The 15821-nt window shown below is 35.3% G+C and overlaps 2 protein-coding genes and 1 long non-coding RNA gene across 7 annotated transcripts; 2 read left to right on the forward strand and 1 right to left on the reverse strand.

Moving 5' to 3' along the window:
* Positions 1-808: 808 nt before the first annotated feature.
* On the forward strand, positions 809-10988 carry LOC131006401 (uncharacterized). 3 transcript variants are annotated; one of them, XM_057933569.1, is made up of 13 exons: positions 809-1041; positions 1118-1282; positions 5972-6070; positions 6157-6291; positions 6410-6478; positions 6659-6755; positions 6842-6944; positions 8814-9024; positions 9567-9680; positions 9936-10067; positions 10175-10255; positions 10334-10450; positions 10557-10988. In XM_057933569.1, exons 1-13 carry the CDS (start codon positions 928-930, stop codon positions 10656-10658), a joined length of 1539 nt encoding a protein of 512 aa, XP_057789552.1. In that variant the 5' UTR covers positions 809-927; the 3' UTR covers positions 10659-10988. The 3 variants fall into 3 exon arrangements, with proteins under 3 accessions (XP_057789552.1, XP_057789553.1, XP_057789554.1); XM_057933570.1 differs by having other exon boundaries at positions 814-939; XM_057933571.1 differs by having other exon boundaries at positions 836-1041; positions 1118-1297.
* LOC131006403 (uncharacterized) lies at positions 1304-5444 on the forward strand. The gene is made up of 2 exons (XR_009095515.1): positions 1304-4608; positions 4854-5444. It is a non-coding gene; the product is annotated as an uncharacterized LOC131006403 (long non-coding RNA).
* Positions 10989-11173: 185 nt separating the features above from the next.
* On the reverse strand, positions 11174-13755 carry LOC131006402 (phosphoglucan phosphatase LSF2, chloroplastic). Of its 3 annotated transcripts, none has more exons than XM_057933574.1 (5): positions 13322-13755; positions 12418-12623; positions 11854-12024; positions 11560-11777; positions 11174-11438 (listed from the first exon to the last, which is right to left on the reverse strand). In XM_057933574.1, the coding sequence occupies exons 1-4, from the start codon at positions 13578-13580 to the stop codon at positions 11574-11576; spliced, it is 840 nt and encodes a 279-aa protein (XP_057789557.1). In that variant the 5' UTR covers positions 13581-13755; the 3' UTR covers positions 11174-11438; positions 11560-11573. The 3 variants fall into 3 exon arrangements, with proteins under 3 accessions (XP_057789557.1, XP_057789555.1, XP_057789556.1); XM_057933572.1 differs by having other exon boundaries at positions 11556-11777; positions 13322-13700; XM_057933573.1 differs by having other exon boundaries at positions 11174-11777.
* Between the last annotated feature and the right edge of the window lie 2066 nt (positions 13756-15821).

Consider the following 15821-nt stretch of genomic DNA (forward strand, 5'->3'; position numbering starts at 1 on the left):
TTGCGGGCTTTTCTACTCCATTAATGCGACTTTCTAACAAAAAATCTTATGAATATGATATACTCCATTCGTCTACCAAATATTGTCATAATTTAAGTATTATTTTAGTCCGTCCATAAAAAGTTGTCATAATCTATTTTTAGTAAATTTGTGGGTTCCTTTTTCCACTCATTAACATGTGAGCCTCATTCTTCACCGCTAACTTAATTAACTTTTTCCATTTTTCTTCATTTGTGAGCTTCTTTCTCCATTAACTAAATAAACAACACAATTTTTCTTAAAATTCGTGCCTCCCTTGCGGAGGGAATATCTATTAACTTGCCATGCTTGTTAGATTGATAACGATGAGTGTATGATACCAACTGTTGATGAGTACGAATTGGATCCTGTGTAAGACTATGTTTACTAATGACCGCACAATCGGTCATGGGAATAAAACAAAAATTTGAAACAAAAAAAAATGATTAAAAAATTGTAACTTTGATAACCGAAAAGATAACCTTTTTAATCAAATAAATAGTTGACACTTGGCATTGTGTTATTAAAAGTATGTTAATAAATAATATAAAAAGAAAAAATATTTAAGTTCTAATGGATTATTGATAAAGTATAAAAATTGTAGAATTTAAATAAATTATAGATTGTAGATGTGGAAGAGAGAGAAATAATTTTATTATTAAAAGATTGGGTTGTTGAGGTCAAGATAGTGTAAAACAGGATTGTGCATACGCACATATGAAAATACTAGTAATAAAAATAAAGTATTGATAGATTCATAGGACTAAAACATAAATTAGCAGAACATGAGGGTCCTAAAAGAAACGCCACTATGACACTGTGAGGCTTCCGCATTTGGACATGATTCTAATTTTCAATTTCCCCATCCATGATTTCCCTTTTTTCCCTTGAAAGATCGCGATATCATACATGGTCAGAATGGTAATCGATAAATCTCGTGTAGAATCAATTATTTCAATTTTCGTTACTGTTCATCCCCACGAAACCTCTGCATTGATCTCTTCGACCTCCACATTTTTCTTTGTAAGTCGCACTTTTTAATTGAAGAGAGATGAAGTCTTGCTATGATTGGTAGGTAACGGGTTTATGATTTTTCCAGGTATTGAGTGCGTACTTCGTGGTGCTTCCGTTGCGGGATGAAGGTGCGATATCGTTGGGTTTGGGGAATCTTCCAAGTCTCTTCGTCGGATCACTGCTGCTCACGTTGGTTGCTGCGCCTGTTTCAACCCTCGTCTTTTCGTTACCGAATCTCTCCAAAGGAAAAGTATGAATTGTTTTGGTAATCTACCGAATTTTCAACTAGGAGGCACTGGAAAAAAGGGTCTACTTTTTCATATTATCCAATTGGTAGCATATATGATGCACTAGGATTTGAACTTTGATGCTATGGTTCTTGAATTGTTTGAGTTTGGCTATTCTTTGGTTGAAGTGGAGCATGGTAGATATAGTTATAACCGCAGCGCCCATTGACCTTAGTTAGGATCTCAGGGTGGATGACGGAGTCATTAGACTTAAGTAAGGATTTTACTTCGACTAGGGTGAGGTCAATTTAGTTTTAGTTCGCTAACAAACTAGGGAAAAGAAAGAATGTCTATAGTTCAAGTTAAGTGGCAGGTTTTAGAAACCATCAAAGCTAGTGGAGGAGTCTGATCTGTGGAAAGATGTTGATGTTTAAAAGTGGAAGAATGAACATAGTCACATCCTTCCTGTGTTATGATTTGTAACTTTGTTATTGTTGACAAATTTCAGTGCATATTTGGAATCTAATATTGCTTGTATTAATGTGAGCCTGTTCTCACTATTGATTGTGAAATGCAATAGCATTGCGATATAAAATATTATTGCCAAAAAATTCTTTAATCTATATCTATATTATAATCGCAAAAGGAAGAAATTTAATCTTGTATATTGTAGTGCTAGGGCTACTGGGTTGCACCATTTTAGCTTTCTATTCACCAAGAGGAATAAGAAATGATAAGCTTTCTGTAGTGAGGTTCAACTAAGAGATTATGTGTGGGAAAGGTTAGATTCAAGTTCAACTCTCTTCCTTTGAATAGAACAAAGATAGTGGGGTGAAGGAGGTCTGGGGGGCAACCCGGTATTAAATATAATTTTCACTCCCTTGTAGCTGAAGACATCTCTAGCCGTCTAGCGGGATAACCTTGTTACAGAGGTTGCAGAGCCGAGATATCAAATCTGGTTTTGAGGATCTGCTGTTTCACTTATCTCACTCATGTGAAAATGCTTCTACAGAAACTAATCTCTGCTATCTTACTTCAATGCTCCGACCCTTCTTCATAATATCTTGATACCCAAAAGAAAGAAGACACTAACTTTCCTACCTTACATTATTCAAACAACACAGAGGTTCCTCATATGAAGCAGACAACATGCTAACACCATGCACTTCAACAAAGGAGGGACTTAAACCGTGACCTTATGGAGCTTTCATTTTCTTGGAGACTAGTCCCTTCTCTCATCCCTTCTCATGTGATACTAAAAATCAACTGGTAATTGGCTGATTGGCACCATTTTGATAAATTACCCCTGCAGATCTTCTTAGAGGGTGTTTTACTAGGCTTATTTTAGATAGCTTATAAGCTCTAACAGCTTGTAAGATGTTGCAAGAGCTTACAAGATAAAATGTGTCAAGAGCTTCTAAGTTATCAAAGTGTTTTGGATAGTTGAACTTATAAGTTAGCGTGAGAAAATTGATGAGAGATGTAATTGAAAGGGTATTTTTGTAAATTGATCATTGCTTATAAGATCATGAAAAAAGAAGATGGGGTTGAGGAACTTTTTTTCTTTGTAGCTGATAAGGCAGTGAAACTTATTTTCACAGCTTATAAGCTCTTTAGGAGCTTCTTTTACCAAACACCCTCTTACTATCAACTTACAAGCTGATTTGGGGGCAGTTGGTTGACATGATACAATGCTTCTAGAAAGGGCAGTAAAATTGCTTGTGAATTTTGTAATTTGCCACTAACCATCACTGCAGCATGCATGTCCCTAGGACATATGAAACATGAAAAACTATATATTCACTTGCATGCACTCAATATTCGTAGGGTATTGTGTGGTCTTGTTCTTAGTGTCCTTGTGCAAGTGCACATAATATGAGATGAAAGCTCCAAACATTTTGGTCTTTATCACCAAGTTTGGCGATTATTTTCCACATTATTTCCAAGAAACTTTTTTTTAAGAATAAATAGAATCATGTCCTGAATATGTGTTTCAAACCATAGTCTTTAGTTTAGTTTGTCATCATCTGAAGGTCATGCACAAAAGTTTTCTCCGCTTAGATATACTGAATCAAAGACTCATGGATCTCAGATGCATACTCGTCCACTCATCCAGCTTAAATGAATATATCATGTTAGAACCGCTGGTACATATGTTGCAAGTCCATACCTTTTAAAATAAACTTTATTGTGTATTACCATCTCTTTACAAACTTCACTTTTATAATGTATCATTTACTAAATTACTATGGCAATGTTTGTGGTATACATGTGGATGGATCAGACAACTCAACAAATATCTATAGCACCACCTGTATCCAGATTTGGTGCAAGATTCCATGGAAATTAGCATGTCTCCATCTATGCATTGATGTAGTATCTGTCCCTCACCAATCAAAAAGTGCACAAGGTCTAGAAAATCCTCTCATGTTAGAATATGTGTCAATAATTTTCACATTAGTAGAGAGGAGATATAGAAATCACTTCGTAGCACCAAGATGCCAAGTATTGGTTTCATGGCCTTAATTTATTTCAACCGGCTTTAAGTAAAAAATCTATGAATCATGCTGATGTGTTTTTGTTAAAGTGATTAAGATTACTATTGACTCAATATATTGGCTTCAGCGTTTAAAGATTATCTTCATTGTGCTTAAGTTTTTTCACATTATGCAATTTGCTTTGCTTTTTTATTCTTGGGATTATATATGGTATTTTAGTATTAGGTTTTGATTATGTTTCATAGTTTAGTTAGGAATCTTGTATTATAAATAGGTGCTTTAATGGGTTGATGAATACACAGAAAGTTAGTCCCAAATATGTTTTCCATGTATTGTTTTACATGGTATCAAGAGCCATAGGATCTAGGGTTTCGAAATCGGGGTTTTAGAAATTAAAAGTTAGTGTTTTTGAGTGAAAATGGAGGCACCGAGGCAGCCACCCATTCTTGTTCGAAGTATTACCAGTCGACACCGCCTGGCCAGGGAGGTGTGTCGCCGTCAGACCGACTTTCGCCGAAAGTCCGGTTGCCGGAATCGATGCATGTGGATCTCATGTGCCGGGCCTCCGGCAACCTTTTTCTCCCACAGTTTCATTTTCCTGTGCATGTGGCGGTATGGGCGCATTTCTCTCTGTAATTTGCTCCAGCCGGTCCCATTTGACTCGTCTCGTCATCCTCTGTCTGTTTGAGTACTTGTTTGGATCAGCATCGGAGAGGTATTGGATTTGTTCTCATCGTTCTCGTCCATATTCTAATTTTTGGCGCGTGTGTGGCCGGAATTCAGTCCAGTTTGTGGTGTTGTGCTCGTCTCGACGTCCCCTTTCGTTTCGTATACCTGTTTTTCAATACCTGGTTGGTATTGGATTCCGCTCTCGATACAGATTCAACTTCTGCTTGGAATTTCAGTTTCAGCTGAGATTTATATTGTTTGATTGTTTTGTTGTATCTTGTCTTGGGAAAGTTGTTTTCTTTATCTGTTTGGTTGGGTCAGCATCAGATTGCTGTGTGGTACCGTTTTGATACAGGTTCAGATATTGTTTTTGGTTACTGTTTGGTAGTTTGATATTTCAATTTTGAATTTGGAATTTCTGTTTCAGTTTTGAAATCTTTCTGCTCTCTCTTTTGTCGTTGGAATGGAAACTGTCTGAGGATGAGAAAAAGACCGTGGTTCCTGAGGTTGTGTCCGTGATTGCAAGAATCACGAAACACAAACTTTTGCGTCATCCACCTTCTGATGCGTCCAAACTTTCTTGGTCACAAGAGGATGCTCGTTTCTTGCAAGTTCGAGAAATTGAGGGGTTCTCAACCTACTTCTGTCACCACCGTTGCTGATTCAAATGTCATGAGGAAGAAGATTTTTAGTGAAAGGGAATTGGTCTTCCTATTTTGAAGGGACTTGTCCACTTTTGTTTTCTGTTTAGCTGTCGGTTTCTTAGTTATTTTTTTCTTTAGATAATCTAGTCTTTATTAGTTCTAGTTTTTTAGTCAATAATAATTGTTTTGATGCGCCCGATATAACAAGCTAGGCATGAAACATCTATGTTCTAGCTTGAGGAGGGGTGTTGGAATTATATATGGTATTTTAGTATTAGGTTTTGATTATGTTTCCTAGTTTAGTTAGGACTCTTGTATTTAAATAGCCTAGGTGCTTTATTGAGTTGATGAATATACCAAAAATTAGTCCCAAATATGTTTCCCACATATCGTTTAGCATTTATTAACCATTCTAGCATCATTAGCATGGCCTTCTAGCATATATGATGTAATTGAATCAAGCAATGAGTTATTTGAAGTCACCGTTCTTTTATTTTTCTTACTTAATGCACGGTAACCTGAAATGTTTTTTCTTCAATCATTGATTTGTAAAGGCACTTGAAATGACATTCCACTTCTTTAGATGGAATTTCATGTTATTTGACACTTCTTTTTACCTTCATTTGTAGTTTCATTTTTCTTTCACTCTTAGGCCCTCTCTGTATTGCTCCTTGTGAAATTCTCCATAGGTCACTTATTCTTGAAATTGAGCATCAAGTTTCTGAATCCCATATGTAAACCTTTAATTGCTAACACATTCTCAAGAGGACAAATGTTGCAAAATCAAACTTTTTCTTAGTTCGAGCCTTTCCTTTCAATAATTTAGTACTGAGCTACTTTGTCAATTTACATGGAACGTCACACATTCTCCCACTAACATCAGTTTCTTCTCTTTCTCCAGGCTTTGTTCCTGATACACCGGTTTTTTAGCTTCTCTCTTGTTATATTCTTTGTTCTATGGCTTTTTTCTACACCTGGAAGTTCATCGTTTAAAGCCAAGGTGAAGTGCATAGCAGTCTCATTCTTCAACAGTTTGCTTTCGTCACATATCTTGTGGGATGCACAATAAGACATATGCTTATGTAGGAAATGCTTCCTGTGAAAACCATTGTAAAGGACGAGCTGAAGGTTACAGTCGATGAAACCATTACAGCTAATTCAGGTGGCTGGGAAAGCCATGGGTGGTTTTACATTTTAGTCAGGATTGCCATGTTCCTTTGGGTATAATGAAGTTTGCTTCACATCTATGAAATTTAGATTGTTCCTGATTATATTTTTTTATTATATCATGTCCACATCACTCTCCTGAGTATTTTCTTTTGATATCTGTTATCAACAGGTTGCCCTTCTTAATCTTATAACTATCTCCTCAACGTGGGCAAGAGTAATTGATGTGATGGATAATGAGGTTGGTATGCTTCAATATTTATGTCGGAATCTAATCTACCATTTTTAATAATTTCCTCACAAGATCACGAGTATTTCCTTTATCCTAAGTTCATATTCATAACACTTATGACGCTAGTGTTTACTTAATCTTGTTCTGAGGTCCTTCTCGGGTTTGCACTCTGTAACTGCTTATGTTCAGTCAGGTTCAAGATTGTTTGGGTTTATTGGTGCTGGTGCTACGCTAGGTCAGCTCTTTGGTTCACTGTTTGCTACAGGAATGGCATGGGTTGGCCCATGTATGTTTTTCCTCTATTTTCCATTTCTCTCTCTCTCTCTCTATCTCATTGCCTTTGTTCTCTGACTTTGGATTTGGTTCATTTAGATTTGCTTCTTGTCTCTGCTCTCTTGTTGGAATTTGCTGCGCAGTCTTCGGTAGGAATCAACAAGGACGTTTCCCAGCATCCAGAAGAACTATCTCCCTTAAGGTATTTTTTTTTGTTTTCTGCTTCTTGCGCCCTACCTTATTGACTCACTTCTACAACCCATTTTTCATAATTATTCTGTTCTGGCATGTTTCAGTAGATATGAGTGTTTATCCCTCTGTTTTTATTTCCCTCTCTCCAAAAATATCTGGTCATTGACTTGACTGTATCTTTTTATTAGGATATTAGCTGTAAATGCATGAACTTTGGAGGTTTTCTGAAATTGCCAACAACCTTTTTTTTTTCTGAAAAAAATACATCACCTTTCAATTTTTTCTAATTTTGCACACGATTTTAAATTTCCCCCAAATTGAAGCTGAGTTGACAGTCGGGAATTCTAACATGGTCCAATCGACATTGAGAAAAAACAATAGAGTATTGGAAAACACCCAAGCATCGTTGTTTATAACTAAATGAGTTTCAATTCCAAGAAGCGGTTTCAGGTGCCATCGATGAGCTCAACGATGGTCTTGAAAAATGCCCCATCCCTCCCATAAATATGTCGTCACCATATGAATTATTTCTCAACCATGCTCTTGAAATCTCTACTGCAATTTGGCCGCAAATTCTTTTTTGAACTTCTGAATTCCCCTCAATTGAACGATTTGTGGATTTGAAACCCAAATTTTGTTAAAATGGCGACATTTTGGTGTTTCCCAATACTGTGTCGTTTTTTCTCATCGCTGATTTGGCCATGTTGGAATTTTCAATTGGCAACTCAGCTTTAATTTGGGGAAATTTAATATCTCTGTATTTCTGTTCTGAAAAAAAAAGGTCGTGTCGTATGCAAAATTTCAAAAACCTCCAAAGTTTGTATATTTACAGCCTAATATCCCCTTTTATTTCTGGGTGATTATTTCGACAAGTGTATTGGATTATTTTATACGATATGCGATCTGTCTTCGTTTTACTCGTTTGTACTATATTGTAATAGGATCACATGATTTATTTGGAATAGTTAAGGGGTTTTAAGGTGAGCTTATAACCTGTAAAAATTAAGCTTCTATAGCTTATAAGCTATCCAAAAAATAAGTTCCTCAATTTCCATAATCTTATTTCCATTATAGCCCTTCCAATTTCAATTTTGATCATCCTATCGATTCGGAGGTAGCAAATGTGTGGGCTTCTATGTGCAGAAAACAGTAAAAGTGCATGTGAGATAGGAATATTATACGTGTATGATTGTATAGTCTTGTTTGAAATCCTTATCTTAATCCATTATCAGTGGCGCAGTTAATATGGGAACATAGTATGTTAGCAATTGGTATTCCTATATTTGACAAGAGGTCTACTAGAAAGACTAATCGATAAATTACGGAGTCTCAACTTTATGTGGGATATCAAATTTAATCTAAAAAGATTAGTTATTGAATCAAACAATTACAATGGAATCATAAACCCTTAATAGTTACTTAAATTCATCATTGTTTTGTGGTTTTGTATTCTATGATTTCTATCTCATGTTCACATAGGTAGTGTCTAGTTTGAACAACTTTTTCTAGTCCTAAATTTGCAATATAACTCAATTTTGCTGACTGATAACTCGGTCTTCATCAGAATGAAACTCTACCAGCTACTTTATACTTGTCAGTGATTACATACACATACATTCTCAATGAATACGAGTTAAGAAAGATATATTAGCTGTCATGTTATTTAGTTCCTATGAAAGATATATCTTCAATCTAGAAACTTCATTAAGTCTGTCAAAATATCCTTATATATGTTTGTTAGACATTAAATATTTAGTATACCTCAAGTATTTTGTAAACCTGTACCTTGTTAATCATAGACATGTCTACTGTTAATTGATGAAGGCACTTTATATTGGCAAACCTTATGTATCTTCAATTTGCTTATTGTGGCATGTAGAAAAGCTGATAATGATGATGTCAGTGAGACTGATGGAAAAAGTGAAATGGCTCTACAAGCGTCTTCTCCCAGAATTTCTACTTCCAGAGGGAAACCTCATATCTGGGTTATATTGGAGGGTCTGCAGCTTATATTATCATCGACCTATTTATTACAAGTTGCACTATTCCTTTGGCTAAGTGCATTGGTGTCCTCTTTCTTCTACTTCCAGGTTAAAAAAACATTTGTTCATCTTTGGTGTGATAACTTTGACTCTTCTGTAGGCAATTCCTAGGTTCTATTTCTTTCTTCTGGTCTATTCTTTTTTTGGAGATTTTATGTATATGTAACTTCGTTGATTCTGTTAACAAGTACTATTAATTGAAAACAGTTGACTTTTCTGATTTCATAAACTACTCGCTTTGGAGACACAGCTTACTGAATGCAGCACTAAGTGGCTCCTTATTTCACTACGTGTAGATCTTTATGAGCATCATTGCCTGATTTAATTCAGAACTATATTTCCCAGATTTTTATTTTAATTATCTGAATAAACATTTCCAGATGGCAACTGTATGTTAAGAAAGTGCTTGCTCTTATAAGGTTTCAGCAGAATTGCATGTTTTAAGACAAGGAATTCAAGTTGGGTATATGCATCATTAAGTTAAATATTTCAGGCTTCAATATGTTGATGGATCATTTTTGTTCGAGATTGATTTGGTGTTAATTGGTTGGCTTCCATGTTAAAGCTGCCTTCTTGTCAAATTAATGCAGAAAGTGACTGTTATTGCCAGTACTGTTGCAAGTCCTGTTGGTAGAAGAAAATTGTTTGCACAGATCAACAGCTTTATTGCTGTTTTCATCCTTGGCGGACAACTTACTCTAACGGTATGGATACATTAGAATATTACTAGTTTTTAGTGTAAGCATCCATAGAGGCCCGAGATTTATGTTGCTCTAATTCTGGTTTTTCTCTTCCATTATTTGACTCAAATAATTTCATATAAGCAAGGATTGTGGTGCCCTATGTTTTATCTCTTCCTTCTATATCGTAAAGATGATATCTCATTCAGTAATATGCACATTATGCATTTCTTTTTGGCTCTAATAGTCATGAAATTTACCCATCTACATTTTACACAGGGGCATATCCTTACTGTTGCTGGGGTTACGGCAGCTATTTGCTCTGCACCACTTGTTGGGTTCTTAAATCTGATTGCTCTATCGGTATGGCCATCATGGATAGCAGTTGCCATATCTGAAACTCTACGGAAGGTTTTAACTGCTTTATAACACAGTATTCCTTTTTTATCAATTGTCACCTTGTTCATAATTTAGGCTAAAGAGCGTAACGAATTGACATTGCCCTTTCGTTACTCCAGGTGGTTATATACGTCGTTACTCGCCCTGGAAGAGAGCTGCTTTTCACTGTTGTTACCCAAGATGAGAAGTACAAAGCGAAGGTTTGCATAAACTTTCATCTCATTTTCAACATGGCATCTCTTTTACAAGTGTTCTTGACACCAAAAGTATCATCACAGGTATGCATAGATGTAATTGTTCAAAGGCTTGGAGATGCCACTGCAGCCGGGATGTACAAGCTTCTTTCGGGCACTTTAAACGGCAGTGCCTCTACCCTGCCCCTTTATGCATTGCCCGTACGTAGCTCAACCGCCCTTTATGCATTCTTGAACCACCAAATAGTTTAGTTTGTGAGTAAGGTCGTCTTGCTAAGAGTTCATCTTCTTCACTCCTGCTTATCAGGTGTGTTTCGTATGGTTAGCAACAGCATTCCATTTAGGACGCCAACAACAACAACTAGCAAAGCTCCGATCATCTCAACGATCCGAAACATCATCAAGATGATGTTTTACAGGTTCTTGTAGCAATACATACATAGTCAGAGGATCATATTGTTTAGCAAGGAAGGATAAATTATGTTTGTCTTCCTGTGGTCCGCCGCCATTGCTAAATATAGGAAAATGATTTATCAATTTGGATCCTTTTCTACTATTTTCTCTCTTTTGAGACTACAGATGTGTTTACTAATAATGGTTGGTTAGGTTCTCTTCTCTCTCTCCCCCATATTTTCACCTTGAAACTCATGTTATTATGAACATGTAGTGAGATTAGGACTTGTATACCGTAACTTCAATTTTATTTTAGTTTTAATCAAAATTGACTAAGTTTCAAGGATGCCTCCATTTCCTTCCACCAAAAAGATGGTGTAATATTTATATAATTGTTTGTTCCTTTGGTATAATCCTATTAAAATGATGAGATTGGAATAATCCTATTCTTGGATAAAAATACTCAATTGTGCACGCTCCCCCTAATAGAACGAGGATGTGGTGTTTTCAACTACAACTAGTTACTAAATGTGGACAAATGCTGATTTCATTACCTTTTAATGATTGAACATTTTCAATGTTTAGGTGAACCTCCGATGAAGTTGAACAAGTGCAAGGTAATTTCTGCCCTTGTTAGGGCTTACACAAGAAAAGAACACTTATTCGTTTCCAACTCAACTTGAACTACAATTCAAGTCATATACTAAATTTATAGGAATTACATATATGTGATTAAAGGTGCTCCAATTTATTCTCCAGTTGGATGTATGCGGGGCCAATAAAGTCATCTTCCGCTCTGAAATTACAATTTAACCATTTAAATCAGATTTACTCTACTTAACACATTTAAGGAATGGAAAAATCAACAATCTTTTCCAGATTGGGATAATGTTCTTTTTTGTAATCCTAAAACGCACTTTAATTCTCGAGATCAAGTTCCACCAAGTGCACGAACACGATCCTGGATCAGTTGTCTTTCCCAGTCTGCTATATTCTCAAAAGCATCTTCAGGTAAACTTTCAAGAGGCTCCTTCCAGGGGTCGCTCTTGGCCAAATCATACGTTGCTCCACGAATCGCCTGTCTATTGGGTCCACACGGCCTCTTTGAAGTCAGCGTCTTGTATGCTGTGTCTAGCTGGCTCCAAAGGAACACGAGAAATCATTAGAATTTTCAAACTGCTCTAACAATCATACAAGAAAATGTGCCTTACGTCCATATTGCAGAACCAGAACATATAAGCAATTGCAACAGCTGGTGCCCTTCCCAAACCAGCAGTGCAGTGAACATATGCTCTTCCTTTACCCTCTCTGATCGCCCATTCCAATGACGAAACTGCTTTTGGTAATCCATTTCTTAAAGAATCTGGATCGAAATCTTTTGCCTGCAGTACATCTCATCATTGTTAGAGTTAGTTGTAATTGAAATCTCCAATTTATGATGTAACTCTTACGGGATTATAAACCCTGAAAGAAGATGCAAATCCGACAAGACAAAATAGTAGGGTGAGTTATACATCGTGAATCAGTCCGGGATTGAGCTCAAGAACATTGCTTATAAGTAGTTAGAATTTAAACTACACGTATTTGAAAATAAACTGGGTGATGGAAGGCCAAGACGAAATAGTTTCCATTTGAAGTCATGGACAAATGCAAAATACTAGTCCTAAGGTTGGCTTTTTAAGTTGAAAATAAAACATTTCTTTTCTCTCTACATATCATGGATGATGGTAATTCACAAGCAAAATACAATTGCAGAAGAAACCAGATTAGCTTACAGGCCTTCTCATGTGCCGTATTCCAATTTCTTTGCATCTCTTTATAATAGATTGAAGGTCGACTCCCCAGTATTCTACATCACTATCCTGCTGCAAGTTGAGAATATATGCCACATTCTCTTCCTCTTTCAGATGATCGATGTCCTCAACCTTTTGAGGTTGAGAGCCAACAATCAGATCCTCAGTTATCAGAGTATAGTTCATGCCTAAAGGCACAATTCCCCAATCAGCTTCCATACATCTCAACATTATAACCAGAAAAAATCTAAACACATTTTGCAGAGTCTTAGCAAAGTCCGTTCCAACAAGAAACCAAGATAATTCAGAGCCATCACACAACAGTATGTATCCAAACTCCTAGACCTTTTTCTTGATGTATCTCATTATCATATACAATAGTGCTGAAAGAGAAGCAAATATCAGACTGCCTTTTCTGGTATCCTCAAAGCACATGAACAAAGAAATCACTCTAATAATTAGTCCACATCATTAAGACCTTGGAAAGGTGACCGACTTTTATGACTCAGATCCACTTTTGTAGCATCAAGTCATGTGATTAAGTCAATAATAATGGGATTAAGGCCAGAAAACTGTGAGTAAAAGCTACTTTATTATTTATTACAAACGTTAGTTTAAAGAGAAAAACTTTCTAACACAAACCACTTTTTGTCCCACCAGATTCTCATATGTTTCGTTCTCGAACATGAAATGAAACAAGATTCACAATGGAGACATGAGTTCAACCTACCAAAATTAACTCAAATTGCAATCTATTGGAATAAAAGATCTAAAGACGGAAGCGAAAAAAAAAAATCCCACAAATCTGTTGAAGATTCCTCATTTCTCTTTCAAGATTTTAACTGAAATTAATGAGAAGGCTGTGAAGTGGAGAAATGTGACTAACCAAATTCGTGATGATATTCATACGGGTTCATCATGAGCTTCTTCATGGCTATGTTGTACTCGTCTGTTTTGCTACTCGAAAACCCTTGCGTAGAATGGGTTGTTGCTTCAGTGTCATTCTCAGGTAGCTTGCAACAAATCTTAGGAGATTTGAGGGAATTCTTTGCGATTTGCTTTGGAGAAGAGAAGAGGATACCAGTTTTCTGCAATTGAAATGGAGATAAAAGAAGCCGTGAAGACAAGCTTGCAACAGCTTCCATTTTTCTTTTCTTTTCTTTCTCTGCTTCTCTCTCTCTCTGTTGTCAATAGTATTTTTTACAGTCAGATTTTGTTTGTGTGGTGAACGGTTTGTTATTTATGGTAGCTTCGCTTCTTCAACTTGTATAGTTGTATACACTCCCACTTTTATCTCCTGCTGTATAGGAAACTTTATTTATCTTATTTTGTTCAGAAAGTTTATTTAATTTATTTCGTTTCATGAGATACGTGAAAAACGTGACTTCCTAAGAAAGGAAAAATACATTTACACTCTAACTTTGTTGGTGACTCGAACCCCCCGACTTATTGGTTGGAGGTGAAGCGTCTTACGAACAACATCTATAATAAGCATCTTATTATGGTGTATACCTTGCGAAATTTTGTACTTTGATTTTTAAAAATTTATAATAAGAGTTTCAAATAAACACGCACTATAATCATACATTTGTTAAGTAAAGTTAGTAGTAGGCAAAAAAGTCTTAATCGTTCCATAACTTTCACATGTGCTTCTATATAAATTCATGAATTTTTGGCGAATTCTAATTTTGACCATGACTTTTAAATAAGCGTAAAATACATGAATTTTTTATTGATTCTAATTTTTTTCACGACGAACTCCTCCGGCCAAATTTTTGCTTACTTGTAAATGATGTGGCTTATTAATGTTCACTTTTTTTTTAGAACTATAAAAACAAAGTTGTTTGATGGTAAAAATATATAAAAGTGTTAATAGGCAAAAATGCCCAATCCCTTATGTTTTTTTTTGAAAACATTGTCGTCTTGTAACAAAGCGATGGCGTTTTACTCATTGATTTCAAAATAAGCCCTAATAAAGTTTTATAGCTGCACGAGGACATATACTATGCTCTAGGTCATTTTTGGTGTGTGACGTTCGAGTCAGGGTAGGGATCCCATTGCCATAAAGTAGCTGCATTTCGGGATAAGGGCGCGAGCTCGAGGTTGAGTGTGAGGAACTAGCCATGGCAACTCTAGAATCGTAACATAAACGACTCCAATCAAAGCGGTGAAAAAAGAATCCTACCAAAATTAATGGTTGATGAAAAACCTTAGTCTCGTAAAGAAAAGCCCTAATTTGCAAACTCAATTTCTATCCTAATTAACGAATTCCATCTCAAATAACAACAAAACGACGACATTTTAATTTATGAAAAAAATAAGACAAATCGTGAAAGTTGTGAAGTTTATTTTAAAATTGAAAATTTGTAGGAAAAATCAAAATTCACTGAAAGTTAGTGTATTTTACAACAAGTAACCCTTTAATTTATAATCCTAGCCGGACGATGTTGCCATGTTGGTAATTCTGGATGCCAGTTAAGCTTTAAATTTTGGACTAAATTGCAATATATGAAAAAAAATTAGAATCAATCGAAAGTTCATGTATTTTATGCTAACATTTAAAAGTCATGGTCAAAATTGGAATTCGCCAAAAGTTTGTGAATTTTGGCGCTATTTGCCCTATTTTTAAATACTCCTCCGTCCACAATCCCTCGATCAATAATATCATTGTCACTTTTATCATTTTGATCCGTTCAAAATATTTTTGTCACTTTCATTTGTAATAGTAGGATCCACATACTCCACTCACAATAATAGTGGAACTCAAACTCCACTCATAACAATTATCAACTATTATCAACTACTACTCACAACTTTCTTAAAACGTGTGTCATCACAAAGTGACAATGATATTATGGACGGAGTGGATAATAAATAATACATTTTCCCCTTACTAAATGTAATAGATTTAAAAAAAAAAAAAAGATGAATAAATATAAGAATATATGATCTATAAAAATGTTAATAGGTCGAATATATATTCAAGTTGTACCATTTCTCAAATTAATATTCTATCAGTTCCAATTCAATAGGTCACAAGGCTTAGACATGAATGTTAGGAAACAAATAATTTATAATAAAACAGAAGATAGAGAATAACTTTTTTGAGAATATATTTTTCAAAAAAATTAGAGAGATAAATGAATACTTTTTTAAAATGAGAAGAAAGATAATTATGTCTGAGCGACAATGACATATATTGTAAATAATTAGTTATGTAAAATTATTTATTATGTATTAATTTTCTATTTTGAAAAATGGCCTATTGAATTAGGACGTTTAAATAAGGAAATGTGATATATTAAATTGGGACGGGAGGAGTATTACTTTAAAATTATACTCCAATATTAATCAGGTCCAAATTAATCAAGTCCAAGTTATAAATC

Source organism: Salvia miltiorrhiza, chromosome 1 (genome assembly GCF_028751815.1).
Source record: "Salvia miltiorrhiza cultivar Shanhuang (shh) chromosome 1, IMPLAD_Smil_shh, whole genome shotgun sequence".
Taxonomy (NCBI): domain Eukaryota; kingdom Viridiplantae; phylum Streptophyta; class Magnoliopsida; order Lamiales; family Lamiaceae; genus Salvia; species Salvia miltiorrhiza.

Bases quoted from the DNA above. Each gene is read 5' to 3' on its own strand.
- LOC131006402 (XM_057933574.1), bottom strand. From the start codon at position 13,580: ATGGAAGCTGTTGCAAGCTTGTCTTCACGGCTTCTTTTATCTCCATTT. The intron at 12,025-12,417 runs GTAAGCTAATCT...GATGTACTGCAG, and splicing joins TACGGCACATGAGAAGGCCT to GCAAAAGATTTCGATCCAGA. The intron at 11,778-11,853 runs GTAAGGCACATT...CTTTGGAGCCAG, and splicing joins TCTGGTTCTGCAATATGGAC to CTAGACACAGCATACAAGAC.
- LOC131006401 (XM_057933569.1), top strand. From the start codon at position 928: ATGGTCAGAATGGTAATCGATAAATCTCGTGTAGAATCAATTATTTCA. The intron at 9,025-9,566 runs GTTAAAAAAACA...AAATTAATGCAG, and splicing joins CCTCTTTCTTCTACTTCCAG to AAAGTGACTGTTATTGCCAG. The intron at 10,451-10,556 runs GTACGTAGCTCA...CCTGCTTATCAG, and splicing joins TGCCCCTTTATGCATTGCCC to GTGTGTTTCGTATGGTTAGC.